Below are 17,523 nucleotides of genomic sequence, written 5' to 3'. Positions count from 1 at the left end.
GTCCCAGAAAGAACAAGGAGCATATGATTAAGTAAATGGTAAATAAATGAAAACAGACAAGAAATGCAGGGGGTAAGTGAATTACCACATGACCACCATATTCCTTTGGAAGATTATAATGGGAAGGAGGCAATAAGGATGACTCCTTAAATTAATATTAAATTATTTACATTCTTTTGGTCTTTTCAAACAAATATACCTTCTAATGGGCAATAATCTCACAAAGACATAACTGAATTGCCCTAGGTCACTAACTCAATGCAGAAAGAGTTCACAAGTAATTCATAAATTACATCACTTACCTATAGAAAGGATTCAGGACAGGGGTTGAAAAGAAAAACTCTAACCTTTAATACATGCTAACTATTTGATATCATTCAAATAGTTAATCTCCATATCTTCCCCCATTCTAACTTTATTGCTCAGATACTTATTAGAAACATTTAAGCTTTTGCCATAATACAATACCTAATTCATAGTTACCTCTCACAATTTAAAACCTGGCTAGGATTCTCAACATATCTTGCCAACAGTACATGTATACAATCCAAGAGGTGCAGTGGTTTCTTCATTCTGTTCCAGAATGGATCCTATAAAGAAAATATACGTCATGAGTTGTAAAGCAAACTGTGTCAACTGATTTTTCAACCATTTATGTTATTAGTTAAACCAGTTATCAGAGTCCTAGGCAAAATTTCCCAGTATTAAAAATAAGTATTTAACGCAGGAGCGCTGTGACACTGGGTGTGCTGACGGTTCTTACTATTCTGTGAGGACACCTGCAGACTGAAAGTGAGGGGATAGAGAACCATAATCATGCAAATGGACATCAAAAAAAAGGGGGGGGGCGCCTGGGTGGCTCAGTTGGTTAAGCGACTGCCTTCGGCTCAGGTCATGATCCTGGAGTCCTGGGATCGAGTCCCGCATTGGGCTCCCTGCTCGGCTGGGAGTCTGCTTCTCCCTCTGACCCTCTTCCCTCTCATGCTCTCTATCTCTCATTCTCTCTCTCAAATAAATAAATAAAATCTTTAAAAAAAAATTAAAAAAAAAAGCTGGAGTAGCCATACTTATATCAGACAAACTAGATTTTATTTATTTTTAAGAGTTTTGTTATTATGTATTTATTTGTCAGAGCACAAGCAGGGAGAGCTGCAGGCAGAGGGAGAAGCAGGCTCCCCGCTGAGTAGGGAGCCCAATGGGGGACTCAATCGATTATGACCTGAGCCAAAGGCAGGTGCTTCATTGACTGAACTACCCAGGCGCCTCTGGACAGAGTAGATTTTAAACCAAAGACTGTAATAAGACATGATGAAGGGTATTTTATCATAATAAAGGGGTCTATCCAACAAGATCTAACAATTGTACATATTTATGTCCCTAACTTGGGAACAGCCAAATATATAAACCAATTAATAACAAACTTAAAGGAACTCATTGGTAATAATACAGTAACAGCAGGGGACTGTAACACCCCACTCACAGCAATGGACAGATCATCAACAGAAGATCAACAAGGAAAAAAGGCTTTGAATGATACCCTGGACCAAATGGACTTCACAGATATATTCAGAGCATTTTAACTTAAAACAGCAGAATACAGATTCTTTTCACGTGCACATGGAAGATTCTCCAGAATAGATCACATACTGGGTCACAAATCAGGTCTCAAAAAGTACAAAAAGATTGAGATCATACCATGCATATTTTCAGACCACAATGCTATATAACTTGAATTTGGAAAGACTACAAATACACGGAGGTTAAAGAATATCCTACTAGGGGCGCCTGGGTGCTCATTCAATTAAGTGTCTGCCTTTGGCTTAGGTCATGATCCTGGGGTCCTGGGATAGAGCCCTGCAACAGGGAGGTTCCCTGCTAAGTGGGGAGCCTGCTTCTCCATCTCCCTCTGCCCCTCTCCCCTCCTCGCGTGCACGCTCTCTCCCTCTCTCTCTCCTCTCTCTCAAATAAAGAAGTAAAATCTTAAAAAAAAAAAAAAAATCCCACTAAAGAATGAACTGATAAACCAGGAAATTAAAGAAATAAAAAAATACATGAAGGCAACTGAAAATGAAAACACGATGGTCCAAAACCTTTGGGATGCAGCAAAAGCAGTCATAAGAGGGAAATACATAGCAGTACAGGCCTACCTCAAGAAGCAAGGAAAGTCTCAAATACACAACCTAACCTTACACCTAAAGGAGCTAGAAAAGGAACAGCAAATGAAGCCTAAGCCAGCAGAAGAAGGGTAATAATAATAATAATAAAGCTAGGAGCAGAAATAAATGATATAGAAAACAAAACAACTAGACCAGATCAATGAAACTAGGAGCTAGTTCTTTGAAAGAATTAAGAAAATTGATAAACCCCTAGTGAGTTATCAAAAAGAAAACAGAAAGGACCCAAATAAATAAAATCACGAATGAAAGAGATCACAACCAACACTGCAGAAATACAATTATAAGAGAATATTAGGAGCAATTATATGCCAATAAATTAGGCAATCTGGAAGAAATGGATGCAATCCTAGAAACATATGAACTACCAAAACTGAAACAGGAAGAAATAGAAAATCTGAATAGACCCATAATCAGTAAAGAAATTGAATCAGTAATCAAAAATCTCTCAACAAACAAGAGTCCAGGGATGGATGGCTTCCCAGGGGAATTCTACCAAACATTTAAAAAAGAGTATCTATTCTTCTGAAACTGTTCCAAAAATAGAAACAGAAGGAAAACTTCCAAACTCATTCTATGAGGCCAGCATTACCTTGATTCCAAAATCAGACAAAGACCCCACTAAAAAGGAGAATTACACGGGGCTTTTGGATGGCTCAGTCAGTGGAGCACTGGACTCTTGATTTCTGCTCAGGTCATGATCTCAGGGTCGTAAGACTGAGCCCCACAGTGGGCTCCATGCTCAGTGCAGAGTCTGCTTGTCCCTCTCCCTCCCACTTTGCCCCTCACCCCGCTTGTGCACTCTCTCTAAAATAATAAATAAAATAAATTTTTAAAAAAGGAGAATTACAGACCAATATCCCTGATAAACATGGATGCAAAAATTCTCAACAAGGGGCTCCTGGGTGGCTCAATTAAGCAGTCAACTCTTGATTTTGATTCAGGTCATGATCTCACGGTCCTGGGATCAAGCCCTGCATTGGGCTCAGTGCTCAGCAGGGAGTCAACTGAGGATTCTCTCTCTTCCTTAGCCCCTTCCCCTACGCATGCTCTCCCTCTCTCAAATAAATAAATAAATCTTAAAAAAACAATTCTTAGCAAGATACTAGCTAATCGGATCTAACATTATACATTAAAAGGATTATTCGCCACAACCAAGTGGGATTTATTCCTGGGCTGCACGGGTGGTTCAATGCCCACATATCAAGCAATGTGATACACCACATTAATAAAAGAAAGGATAAGAACCATATGATGCTCTCAATACGCGCAGAAATAGCATCTGACAAAATACAGCATCCTTTCTTGATAAAAACCCTCAAGAAAGTAGGGATAGAAGGAACATACCTCAACATCATAAAGACCATATACAAAAGACTGACAGGTAATATCATCCTCAATGGAGAAAAAAACACAGCTTTTCTGCTATGGTCAGGAACGAGACAGGGATGTCCACTCTCACCAATGTTGTTCAACATAGAACTGGAAGTCCTAGCCTCAGTAATCACACAACAAAAAGAAATAAAAGGCATCCAAATCGGCAAGAAGTCAAACTTTCACTATTCACAGACAAGATGATACTCTATGTAGAAAACCCAAAAGACTCCCCCCCAAAATTGCTAGAACTGATAGAGGAATTCAGCAAAATTGGAGGATATAAAATCAAGGCAAAGTCTGTTGCATTTCTATACAGCAATAATGAAACAGCAGAAAGAGAAATCAAGGAATCGATCCCATTTACAACTGTACCAAAAACCATAAGCTATCTAGGAACAAACCTCAACAAAGGTAAAAGATCTGTACTAAGACTATAGACACTTATGAAAGAAATTGAAGATGAAACAAAGAAATGGAAAAACGTTCCATTGCTCATAGAATGGAAGAACAAATATTGTTAAAATGTCTGCATTACCCAAGCAATCTACATATTTATGCAATCCCTATCAAAATAACACCAGCAATTTTCACAGAGCTAGAACAAACAATCCTAAAATTTGTATGGAACTAGAAAAGACCCCAGATAGCCAATGTTGAAAAAAAGAAAACCAAAGCTGGAGGCATCACAATTCTGGACTTCAAGCTGTATTACAAAGCTGTAATCAAGACAATATGGTACTGGCACAAAAACAGACACACAGATCAATGGAACAGAATGCCCAGAAATGGACCCACTATATGATCAACTAATCTTCAACAAAACAGGAAAAAATATCCAATGGAAAAAAAGTCTCTTCAACAAATGGTGTTGGGAAAATTGGACAGCTACATGCAGAAGAATGAAACTAGACCACTTTTTTACACCATACAAAAAAATAAATTCAAGGAACTTCCTGAAGATCTTCTGCGTGCAGGTGGTGTCACCCGGAGCATGAGCTGCTTCACAAGGGTACTGAAGACAATGGCCAAGAACAAACTAAGAAGGCAGAAATCCAGGAATGTATTTCATACAGCCAACCAAAAAAACTTTAAGTCTAAAAACAAAGCAAAACCAGTTACCACTAATCTTTTTTTTTAATAAAGATTTTATTTATTTGACAGAGAGAGAGACAGCGAGAGAGAGAGCACAAGCAGGGGGAGTGGGAGAGGGAGAAGCAGGCCCCCCGCCGAGCAGGGAGCCCGATGTGGGGCTCGATCCCAGGACCCTGGGACCGTGACCTGAGCCGAAGTCAGACGCTCAACGGCTGAGCCACCCAGGCGCCCCCAGTTACCACTAATCTTAAGAAGATAAACATTGTATATGCGCTGCCTCAGCGAGCACTGAAGATAAACATTGTGAATGATGAAAAAATTAAGAGTGAATAAAGCTTCTGTAGATATACAAAAGGAACTTGCCCACATCTCAAAAGGCCTTTCCTTTGAACCCTTGCAGAAACAGCTGATTCCTCAGCAGTTCATGAAAATGAACCAGTTATTGTTGATGAAGTGACAAGATTAATGGCTCAGTTGTAATACACTGGAGATACATCAAATACCCCCAAAAGACCAATAAATTAAACGTTTTATACAGTTAAATAAATAAATAATTTAAAAAAATCAAAATGGACGGAAGACCGAAATGTGAGAGAGGAATCCATCAAAATCCCAGACGAGAACACAGGCAGTAATCTCTTTGACCTTGGCCGCAGCAACTTACTAGACATGTCTCCAGAAGCAAGGGAAAGAAAAGCAAAAATGAACCATAGGGATTTCATCAAGATAAAAAGTTTCTGCACAGCAAAGGGAACAGTAAACAAAACTAAAAGGCAACCAATGGAATGGGAGAAGATATTTGCAAAGGACACATCTGATATAGAGTTAGTAACCAAAATGTATAAAGAACTTACCAAAGTCAACACCCCAAAACAAATAATCCAGTTAAGAAATGGGCAGAAGACATACGAATGGCTAACAGACACACGAAAAAAGCTCAACATCATTCATCATCAGGGAAATACAAATCAAAACCACAATGAGATACCTCCTCACACCAGTCAAGAGGAAACACAGGTTCCTAAACAGGAAATTTGCATTCTCTACAAAGTGGGTTATTTTTCCTAAATAACATCACAATGAAGTTTTTAATGATTTTCAAATATTAACCATGACCAGATAGTTTAGTAACCACATAATATTAAATGCTTATTTTACTTTTTTTTTATTTTCTTCTTGTCAGCTGTGATACCCCTTTTACTTTAAACCTATGTAGACTTAGTCTAACTAAACCAGCAAAGAATCTTAATTCTCATTCTGGCTATACCAATAACTAGCCATGTGACTTGAGTAGGTTATTCATTTAAAATCTCTGCCCTTGTCAGATGCTCATTTCCTATCATAGGTTCATTTTGAGGCTTAAATGAGATATACAAGTGCCTTGTAAAGCACCGCATAAATGTTTTGATGGTGTTACCATAAAAGACATGATATAGGTCAACAAGGTTTTATTTGGATCTTTTATCTTAGAATAAAAATTATAAAATATATAGTCTGATAAGGTTCAATAAGGTGAGAAAGATTTTTTTTAATTGAAATATAACTGAGACATAACATCATTTCATTTTCAGGTATACAACATATGATTTGTTATTTGTATATATACAATAACAAATCAGTATGGGACATGATCACCATAGTAAGTCTAGTTACCATGCATCACCATCACAATTACAAAGTTTTCTTCTTGTGGTGAGGAAAATCTTTGAGCACTGATATTTTAGATGAAGTTATAGGGAATAAATACACTATTATTTTGTTCTTGTAAAGCAAATGGTGATTCTTAATGTAATGAGCTTAGTCTATTCCACAAAGAGTAAAGGAAATATGTTTACTAAGAAATATTTGATTTTTATCATGATATACAGCAAAGCAACTCATTATCAATTTTAAAAATCTAAAGTATGATAATTTCTTATATTCAAACAATGAAGCATATTTCTGATGTAATTTTATCAGATGACAAGACACATAAACATACAATCAAAATATTTTCCTTTTATCTAAAAAAGGTTTGTTAACTTTAACTAAATAAATTATTTCATTTTATTTAATATTTTCCTTACCCGTGACTTGAACAAGTGATCATATACTTCTAGTAGTCTAGGTAATGGCACTCCAATCTCATTCATTGTCTGTATTACAAAACCTACATCCCAGTTCAAAGTACAAACTTGCTGCTCTAAAAACTGCACAATAAAATCTGGAGAGGGAAAAAGATCAGAAATTAGAATTGTTAACTCTTCCCACCCCCCCCACCCCAACTTACTGAGATAAAATAGCCATACATTGTGTAAGTTTAAGGTATAGAACATGATGATGTGATACATATATACATTGTGAAATGTTTACTCTGGTAAGGTTAGTTAACAGGTCCTTCACCTCATTAATTACTCTTTTGTTGGTACAGAATTGTTAACTCCTGGGGAGCCTGGGTGGCTCAACTGCTTAAGCCGCTACCTTCAGCTCAGGTCATGATCTCAGGGTCCTGGAATTGAGTCCTGCATGGGGCTCCCCACTCAGAGGGGAGTCTGCTTCTCCCTCTGCCCCTCCCCGCCTGTGTGCTCTCTCTCAAATAAATAAAATCTTTAAAAAAAGAAAACCAATTTTCAAAAAAAAATTTTTATAAAATAAGTGATATATCAGAATAGGCAAATATATAGAGATACAAAGTAGATTAGTGATTGCCTAGGGATGGAGAGTGGGAAGAAATAGGGAGTGATTGCTAATAGGTACATGGTTTCTTTCTGTGGTGATGAAAATGGTCTAAATTTAATTGTGGTGACCGTTGCACAACTGTGAATATGCTATACAATTTAAAGCTATTAGTAAAAAAACTACATTTTGGTGAGTTTGGAAAACACAGAAAGGTACATGAAATAGAGACCATTCATAATCCCACTATTGGAGAGGACCCACTGATAGTTCTTTAGTATCTTGATATATCCTCAATTTAACAGCTTTTCAGAAAAGAAGGGTTACTGCATCCTGATTTTAGAAATATTAAATGTGTTTTTTTTTTTTTTTAAGATTTTATTTATTTGACAGAGAAAGAGATAGTGAGAGCAGGAACACAAGCAGGGGGAGAGGGAAAAGCAGGCCTCTCGCCAGCAGGGAGCCTGATGCGGGGCTTGATCCCGGGACCCTGGGATCATGACCTGAGCCAAAGGCAGACGCTTAACAACTGAGCCACCCAGGAGCCCCAATTTAAATGTGTTTTTAAGTGCCTCACCCCCTCAGATGTGTAAGTTATTTATTTTGATGGTTCTAATTTTAGCCCCATTCTCACTTTTTACTACCTGTCATATCATAAGATTGTAATAGTAACAATCACATTCATATTTATGATCCTTGAAATCTGCGACTGACCAATGTGCATATTCACAGGCAAGAAGAATCACTGAAAAGACTGCCAATGACTGAACCTGCAACTATCCCAGAATCTACCATACAAAACTTTTGCACAGATGATCACATTTCTAAAAACTCTAAACTTGTTCTAGTTTGAAGCCCCCTAGGGCTTGTTTGCCATTGAAAGATGGACCAAAGAAAAAGAAAGGCCTCTTCTACCCTAAATTTTACTGGGCTCAAAAATTAAAAATCTAAGTCGAAGCAGAAATACCCTAAAAAAAAATTATGTATAATGTGGCCTTTTTATTATTAGAACTATTAGGCTTTAATCTTTTCTTTATTTTTTTCATTAATGAAATAGCATGGCAGTTTTTTTTTAAAGATTTATTTACTTGAGAGAGAGAATGAGAGAGAGAGAGAGAGAGAGAGAAAACGTGAGGGGGGGAGGGTCAGAGGGAGAAGCAGACTCCCCTATGAGCAGGGAGCCCTGATGCGGAACTTCATCCTGGGACTCCAGGATCATGACCTGAGTCGAAGGCAGATGCTTATTTTAACCAACTGATTCACCTAGGCGCCCCTATACTTACAAGATTATAATGACTTTATTTATTGCCATTTCCAGGAAATAAGTCATAAATCAGAGATGGTCTATAAAAAAGTCTCTATCTTCATTAAATAAACAATTTAATGTTATTCTGTGAGCATTTTCCTGGTTCTCAACATTTTTCAAAGACCCCAGGTGCTTAACATCCTACTTTACAGATATATTTATGTTGATTCTATTCTTTTTTTTTTTTAAATTTTACTTATTTGAGAGAGAGAGAATGAGAGACAGAGAGCATGAGAGGGAGGAGGGTCAGAGGGAGAAGCAGACTCCCTGCTGAGCAGGGAGCCCAATGCGGGACTCGATCCTGGGACTCCAGGATCATGACCTGAGCCGAAGGCAGTCGCTTAACCAACTGAGCCACCCAGGCGCCCCTATTATTTTTTATTTTTTTAAGTAGGCTATAAGCCCAGCATGGAGCCCAGTGTGGGGCTTAAACTCATGACCCTGAGATCAAGGCCTGAGCTGAGATCAAGAGCTGGATGCTTAACCAACTGAGCCACTCAGGCACCCTGATTCTATTGTTTTACAACTGAAGAAAACATTATATATCGGCAAATCTCTAATAATTAGTCATATACATAACAATTATAGTAATATAGATGATTAAAGGGTTCAAAAATTCCATTTTTTAACACAATTATTTGCTATTTTTTAAAAAAGATTTATTTATTTGAGAGAGGAGAGTGTGAGCAGGGGGAGGGTCATCACAGGGAGAGGGAGAATTCTAGAGCTGACTCCTTGGTCAGTGGGGAGCCCAGTGCAAATCAGGGCTCCATCCCAGGACCCTTAGATCAGGACGCCAAAATCAAGAGTCAGCCACACAACCAACTGAGCCACCCAGGTGCCCCAACTATTTGTTATTTTAAAGAAAAATATGTCCTCAATATCATTAGAGCAGAGGGGCGCCTGGTTGGCTCAGTTGTTAAGCGTCTGCCTTTGGCTCAGGTCATGATCCCAGGGTCCTGGGATTGAGCCCTGCATCGGGCTCCCTGCTCCGTGGAAGCCTGCTTCTCCTTCCCCGACTCCCCCTGCTTGTGTTCCCTCTCTCGCTGTGTCTCTCTCTATCAAATAAATAAACTCTTTAAAGAAAAAAAATATATATAATAAGAGCAGTTGAAGCAATCACAGATTGCCCATGCAGAAAAAGACTAGCCATTTTTCTTTCCTCTTTAAACTTGTAGAGGGTTACCAACAATATAATCATTACCGTCTGTTAGCACTATTCCCCAGACAGATATATAAACTTACAAGGTCAAAGAAAGTTTCATACCTAACTATTTGTCAACAAATTCTGCTATCTTTGGAGGTCTTTCTGGAGAGGTAGAATTAAACAGCTGAGCCAAACAGCAACAAAGGAACAATTCCACCCTGAAGAACATTATCTTTCCATGTCATTGAAGAAAACCATCAAAAGAAAACAAAACACAACACCCATGATAGCACTTAAGGTTACTGCTTACCTAAAGGAAAGAAGCGAGGTGTGCCAGCATAAATTTTGCCAAGGAGCACAACCTTGAGACTAAGAGCATGCATTCTATCTGAGGAGCTCAACGCTACACTTTCATTCAATTCTGCAAGAAAAAGACATACCATTAGAAACGCAAACTGTTTTTAATGTGCAATTGTTTAAATTGGCTATTTCATTCTATTTCAAGGTACAAAATAGCTACAAATGATATTCTAATATAATGAGCAGATACTGTGTTTCTGTTAGTGTCTGAAATACTTTCCTCTTACCAGACACTGGTTATAGGATTCTGAGGAAAGTGTCTCAGAATCCCTTATTAAGAAGTACAACCAAAAATGACACCTCCTTTTCTCAGAGTCCTCTCCAATATAAATTGAGGACATTCTCTAGAGGACCACCCTCCACCACATCCAGGTACCCTCCACTTACCCTCTACTTAGGTATATACAATTTTCATGAGCTCCAGATATATGAAAGCCACTAGCAGTTTGCATTCTTCTACCAAGTCACTACATAATGTATGCTAATATACCTGTAAGTGAGCACTTACCTTTCTCTATGATATCTTGCCAAAGTGTCTGCACCAATATAGGGTCTGAATAACCAGCACAATGAATTATTGCAAGTTTACACTCTGCAAGTTTAAATGGGTCAGCAAATTCCCCATAAAGCTGTCAGAGAAAATGCCAACATTATACATACAACCAGAGGTCAAGAGTCAGAAATTAATAGTGATGCATTCCTTGAAAATTAAAAATGATCAAAGATTTTATCCAAAGTTCTTAAAATACGATATAAAGATGTGATGACATGCAGCTGGTCAAAACTCCAGATTAAGAATGGTGAAGGCTTGGTAAATGCATTTAAACATATTTCAACATGTGTGCCTCCCCCCCCCCGCCCCTCGGCTGGCAGGGAGATACTGCAATAACATGTCTTTTATAATTAGCATTGTCTAAATCAGGGTTTAAAGAATCATAGAATCATGGAAACACAAGTCTCAGGGTGCTTCATGGTACTTGGAGAAATGTCCAAGAATTATTGAAAAAGGAACTGCTCTGAAGTACAGAGTGGGAGCGGCTTGGAGAGATAAGCAAAGATAAGTTACTTTTCCAAGACAATAAGCAAGGCCATAAAATAGATGGCAGGAGGTTTAACAAAGCTTTTGATGTGAGGCTGAGAGATTCTTGAGAGAAAACAGCCTATAAAGAGGAAGTTAGCTCTTCCTAAGAGTCAGATACCACAGCAGTGATCTGTCAGCCCAGCAATGTGCTCCCCGGGACGGCTTATCATAATTTTGTGGAGAGAGGTTATCTCCACATTTTTTGCATTCTACTGTAGAATGCTAAAAAAAAAAACCAAACAAAAAACCAAGGAATATGTAGATATTAGGTGACTGCTAGAGGAATTCACCTTGCTTTTTTATTACCTTAGTTATGTCCATTAGCTCAGAATCCAGCTGAGAAATTGCATCCTGTACAGAAGAATGATGGGAATACTGCCTTCGTAGTGTCTCTTGTATCTGAAGTTGGATCCTAGCAACCTAGTTTGGATTAAAAAAAAAGCAAGTCTTAAGTTCTTGATGATAAATCAACAAGTACTTGAAGGAATGATTCCTAGTATCTGACTTTAAGTTGGTTAAGGTAAAAATAATGTATAAATAACAGCATAGTGACTAGAGTTAATAACACTGTATTGCATATTTGAAAGTTGTTGAAGAAAATAGACTGTAAAAGTTCTTATCACAAGAAAAGATTTTTGTAATTGCGTATATGGTGATAAATGTTAATTAGACTTATTATGGTGATCATTTTGCAATATCTAAAAATACTGAATCATTACATTGTATACCTGAACTAATATAATGATATGCGTCAATTATACCTCAATAAAAAAAAAATGAACAAATGAAGATTTCTATCATAACAAACTGGCAGCTCTTCATCACAACATAAAAGATCTCATAGGAAGTGTACTATGGCAGAACGCCCTTGCTACCACACTAACACCCATCTCTCACACTACTGCAGCCAGACAATGGCTAGACCCTATTTTCCAACCTCCTCTGTAGGGAGATAGGGCCATTAAGACTAAGATTCTCTTCAAAGGAATGTAAGTGGAAGTAAAGTATGTCACTTCAGGGCTGAAGGTCTTTAAGAGAGTGAATGTGCTTATTACATGTGATTTTTTTCTCTTACTCCCTCTGACAGAAGAAAAAGGTAAGGCCACAGGGAATGGTAGAGCCAGAAAATAGAACTTGGGTATTAAAATCATTCAAGTGGAAGAAAGCCACTTTCTTCAGGAACACCCACTCTGGATATTTGTGAATGAGAAATAAGCCTTTGTATGTGGACCATTATATACTTTTGGGTCTCTTAATTAGGGCAGGTTAGACTACTCTACTTCACATATCTACTCATTAGCTTCCAGAATAAATGGTAAATGTGATATAATCTCCTTTGTGTTGGAATAGTTGGAAAAAAACTTTAGAAATGCCACAGAGAAAAAATTTAATTACAGCAATGTCCTGTGACCCAATAAAAGATTTATGTCTAAATATGAAACTAAATACATATAGGCAGAAGAGACTAGAATTACTAATACTGACTGCTACTGACTTATGACTTACTAGAGGAAGGGAAAATGGAATAAATGGAATAAATGCAGGCAAAGTTTAAGTATCTTTAGTGCTTACTTCCATTTTTTCTTCTAATTCATGAAGGAATTCACCATCTGCAGCTATCGATGAAATGGCAGTGGAACTTTTGGCACTCAGAATGGCTCGAGCAATGTACTCTAGTCGCTGCTGAAGTGAAATTTCTGTGCTGGGGGCGGAAAACCTTATTTTTATTTATATGAATTCTTAAAGATCCAATATACAAATATATTAATTATGACGCACTATTCTGTATATACCAAATGAACATAAAAGGCCATTAGAAACTTTTTTTTTTTTAAAGATTTTTATTTATTTATTTGAGAGAGAGAGAATGAGAGATAGAGAGCACGAGAGGGAAGAGGGTCAGAGGGAGAAGCAGACTCCCTGCTGAGCAGGGAGCCGGATGTGGGACTCGATCCCGGGACTCCAGGATCATGACCTGAGCCGAAGGCAGTCGCTTAACCAACTGAGCCACCCAGGCGCCCAAGGCCATTAGAAACTTGAAAAAACTATTAGACGGGGGCTGCCTGGGTGGCTCAGTCATTAAGTGTCTGCCTTCGGCTCAGGTCATGATCCCAGGGTCCTGGGATCGAGTCCCACATCGGGTTCCCTGCTCAGCGGGAAGCCTGCTTCTCCCTTTCCCACTCCCCCTGCTTGTGGCTTGTGTTCCTGATCTTTGATTAAAAAAAAAAAAGAAAAAGAAAAAACTATATTAGAGGGCTTCTAATAAAAGAGATCTACAGTTTAAGGCAACAAATAAAAAAAAATACTTAAGTTTACATCCAAAAAAGTAACTTCCTATTTTAAAACTTTAATTCAGTATATTAAAACTTGGATTCTTCTAAACACTAAACTAAGGAAAATGTTTTGTTTTGTTTTAAGATTTTATTTATTTATTTGACAGAGAGAAACACAGAGAGGGAACACAGCAGGGAGAGTGGGAGAGGGAGAAGCAGGCTTCCCATGGAGTAGGGAGCCCGATGCGGGGCTCGATCTCAGAACCCTGGGATCGTGACCTGAGCCGAAGGCAGACGCTTAACGACTGAGCCACCCAGGCACTCCTCAATGCTTTCTTTAATAAGATTCTTAACAGTCTTCAACATATACACTCAAAACTTTTTTGGTAATTTAAAATAGAGCAGAGGAAATTAGTCTAGAATTAGTAAAACATTTAAAATTATAAAGCCTTTGAGAAGTTTTTGTCCTTTTAATTAAGAATATTAATTGGGGTGCCTGGGTGGCTCAGCTGGTTGGATGGCTGCCTTCGGCTCAGGTCATGATCCTGGAGTTCCTGGATCGAGTCCCGCGTTGGGCTCCCTGCTCAGCGAGGAGCCTGCTTCTCCCTCTAACCCTCCCCCCTCTCATGTACTCTCTCTCTCTCTCTCAAATAAATAAATCAATCTTTAAAAAAAAGAATATTAATTAACTGCTTAGTAGGAAAGACTCTAAAGACATACTTTAAAGAAGAGATTTAGAAGATAGTTTGACTAGAGAGGGTCTTGGGTATTTAGTATCTCCCGTACACTATTAAAAAAAAAGAAAAAAAAACTGTAAACTTTAGGTAAATCCAAGTAAAAGCATAAAAACTCTACATACTATAACCTGAATAAGGTGTTATTTAATTTCTGAAATCTGGATTTATCTAGTTATAGGTCAGTTATCAATCATTATACATAGTAGTAAAAGTATTATACTATACCTATGCATGTCAGCCAATTTGGACAGGACACGAGCAGCATTACTAAAGCTTCTGTTCTTTTCATAATACCTCCAGAGTAAATCCATATAACGAACTTTGTTTTGATCAACTTTGGCCATTCGGACTAGATGTGGCTCCAGAAATGGAGAAGCAATCTGCAAATTATACAGTCACTCAGAAACATTTTCTGGACTAGGCACTTGCTCTTTATGTAGTAACTATAACATTTTTAAGTCAACTATAGATATGCCTTACTTCATGAATACACAAGCAAAATTATAATCCAACAGAGGGCAATTTCTTTCATTATAAATGATTTTTACCAGAGTTAACCAAAGAGTTGCTATAAAAAGTTGAATTAGGCTGATTAAACTAATCATAATCCAGTTACCAATTTTTTTTTAATTTTAATTTTTTTGAGACAGAGTGAGCATGGGGGGCAGGGAGAGAACCCCAAGCAAGCTCCATCTCACAACCCCAGGATCATAACCTGAGACAAAATCAAGAGTTGAATGCTTAACCGACCGAGCCACCCAGGCATCCCCAATTAAAATCTTCTAATAAACTTTGAAAACACAGCTACTGATTCCTAGACTCGGAGCTCAAAGAGATCCTTGCCATTATCAAATGCCACACATTTATTTTACAGGCTGAAGAATACTGAGACTTAGGATAGTAAAAAGACATGTATGAAGTCACATACTGAATTAATGGCAGAGGTAATGCCAAGTTTAGGACTCCTAATTCATAATCCAATGGTTTCCATCCCACAATATAAACAACCCAAATCAGCTTCAAAATAACAAGAAAATTAGAGCAATAGTTTACTTTGCCCACCAGGAAAAGACATTACATTACTTGGCTTGACACTAATACCTAATGGTAGGTTCAGGATAAGAAAATGATTTTCCTGTATCTATGTATTTTTAATTTTTATTTTTTTTAAAGATTTTACTTATTTGACAGAGAAAGAGAGAGCAAGAGTGTGAGCAAGCACAAGGAGGAGGAGTGGCAGACAGGGGGAAAGGGAGAAGCAGGCTCCCCGCTGAGCAGGGAGCCCAATGCAGGGCTTGATCTCAGGACCCTGAGATCATGACCTGAGCCAAAAGCAGATGATTAACTGACTGAGCCACCCAGGTGCCCGTCCTTCAACTATGTATGTGCTACTTGAAAATACAAATTAACAATATTGGAATAAAAAAAACTTTTTTTTACCTGCAATAACTTATCTGCAAGATCAGCCTGTATTAGCCAATTATAAAGGGCAATACTAAAGAGCTCATCTTTGGATCGTTGAGACAATTTAAGCATTTGTTCAAACTAAAATAAAAAAAAAATAGTAAAAATTAGTAGTTAAAGGCTCTCTTGCTGGACATCATAACCATCAGCCTTTTAAAATCCTGAAATCAAGAATCTTTACAGGTTTATTTCTAAGATCTACTACCTTTCCCAAAAGGAGCTGCTACCAGTACCACACAGAACTTCTAAACAATATATTTTCAGGATAAAAATATGCTATGTCCCTTACATGATGTCCTGCTTCTTCATTACTCAGCATATTGGGATCAGATGACAATACTGGAGGCCCAGGTTTTTTGGGTACACTGGGAGACTGAGGAGCAGCCTTACTTTGATTTACCAATTCTTGAAGTGTATCTGTAATACACTTGTAACTGTTTAATCTGAAAAAGAATGGAAAAGAAGCAACTGCATTATTTAATTAGACAGCAACTAATTTAAATACACAGAACGATTTGAAGACTATTTTGGGGAGGAGATATATGTACACACACACATATATTTGGTATTAAAATATGAATTGTAGTTCTGCGTGGAGCACTGGGTGTTATGCACAAACAATGAATCATGGAACACTATATCAAGAACTAATGATGTATGGTGATTAACAATAAAAAATTAAAAAAATATATAAATTGTATACTTTTTCTAGGTTTGAGAAACATGTGGTTAACCATAAAAGGGTGAAGTCATAAAAATTAATGTATTAATAAAAAACATGTTTTAGATAGGTTATATATTTCCTTTATGGACACACATTTTTTTCTTCTTTAACAGTCACTAATTTGTGAACATTTAAAAATTGTAGCATAAAATAAAATACTAATCTTCACCCAGAACCAGAAATTAGGTGGTGGTTGGGGGGGAATGGTTCCAAATAAGTTATCTCATTTAAAATTGACATTAGTAAAGTGTCATAAAAACCACAGAGGCAAGTTCAAAAACATTTATAAGTCCTTAAGAATTTCCACCAGATTATGGGGCACCTGGGTGGCTCAGATGGCTGAGTGTCTGCCTTCAGCTCAGGTCATGATCTCCAGGTCCTGGGATCAAGCCCCACATCAGGCTCCCAGCTCAGTGGGAAATCTGCTTCTCCCTCTCCCTCTGCCTCTCCCCCCTGTCTGTGCTCTGTCTCTCTCTCTTAAATGAATAAATAAAATCTTAAAAAAAAAAAAAAAGAATTTCCACCAGACTAAAACTTGAACCCTAAGCTAAGAATTATAATCCTAATTTAGGCCCGTGATAAAAAAAAGGCATTTTTAAGTAAAAGCATAATTCAATTTTATAAGTGTTGTACTTAAGATATTATTTTCCTAATACAATCAATCAAACTGTACACCAAGGAAAGCTGACAAGCTGCTCAGGTGACAAAACTTGCCTTTCTTGGAAAGCCTGCAGTCCCACGATGTCTTCTTCTGGTTCTCCATGTTTATAGAAATGAAGTCCAAGACCCTGAGGATCTTTTTTTTCTGCAGCAGTAAGAGAGAGCTCCACTACACCCTCATAAAAACGGACTAATGGCAAAGGAAAAGGACAAGATAAGGCTTATTAAGCCGGATGCGTTTTTCCTTAGCTGGTTTATAAAAATATTGATCAAGGTTTTTATATCTCTACTGTATGGCAGTCACCTTGATGATACTATCATATAAAATATGTCTGGGGAATCTACCAAAGAATAAGGTACCAACAGGCCTAAAAGGCAGCTATTGAGTATATTTTCTTCAATGGAAAAAGATTTTCAAAGTTAGAATAACAAAAGGGAAGGATTCAGTTTCTTGATGGAAAAAAAATCTTAGA

General features: G+C 37.6%; 1 protein-coding gene and 1 pseudogene across 1 annotated transcript in view; one reads left to right on the top strand and one right to left on the bottom strand.

Moving 5' to 3' along the window:
- The window catches only part of NUP155 (nucleoporin 155), a 63,096-nt gene that overhangs the window by 2,549 nt on the left and 43,024 nt on the right, over window positions 1-17,523 (bottom strand). Inside the window, exons 25-34 of the mRNA XM_028098064.2 lie at window positions 17,105-17,240; window positions 15,956-16,109; window positions 15,643-15,747; window positions 14,428-14,582; window positions 12,765-12,894; window positions 11,499-11,612; window positions 10,620-10,740; window positions 10,062-10,172; window positions 6,710-6,846; window positions 484-590 (exon numbers count right to left, since the gene is read on the bottom strand). Of these exons, the coding sequence (XP_027953865.2) occupies window positions 484-590; window positions 6,710-6,846; window positions 10,062-10,172; window positions 10,620-10,740; window positions 11,499-11,612; window positions 12,765-12,894; window positions 14,428-14,582; window positions 15,643-15,747; window positions 15,956-16,109; window positions 17,105-17,240 (1,270 nt within the window). The remainder of the gene's footprint in view (window positions 1-483; window positions 591-6,709; window positions 6,847-10,061; window positions 10,173-10,619; window positions 10,741-11,498; window positions 11,613-12,764; window positions 12,895-14,427; window positions 14,583-15,642; window positions 15,748-15,955; window positions 16,110-17,104; window positions 17,241-17,523) is intronic.
- LOC114204852 (ribosomal biogenesis factor-like) lies at window positions 4,573-5,123 on the top strand (annotated as a pseudogene).

This window comes from Eumetopias jubatus, unplaced genomic scaffold, assembly GCF_037043125.1.
Source record: "Eumetopias jubatus isolate StellerSeaLion01/CBP00866 unplaced genomic scaffold, mEumJub1_p1.0 scaffold_5, whole genome shotgun sequence".
Lineage (NCBI taxonomy): Eukaryota > Metazoa > Chordata > Mammalia > Carnivora > Otariidae > Eumetopias > Eumetopias jubatus.
The sequence above is the reverse complement of the archived record's forward strand: the minus strand, read 5'-3'. Positions and strand labels throughout refer to the sequence as shown.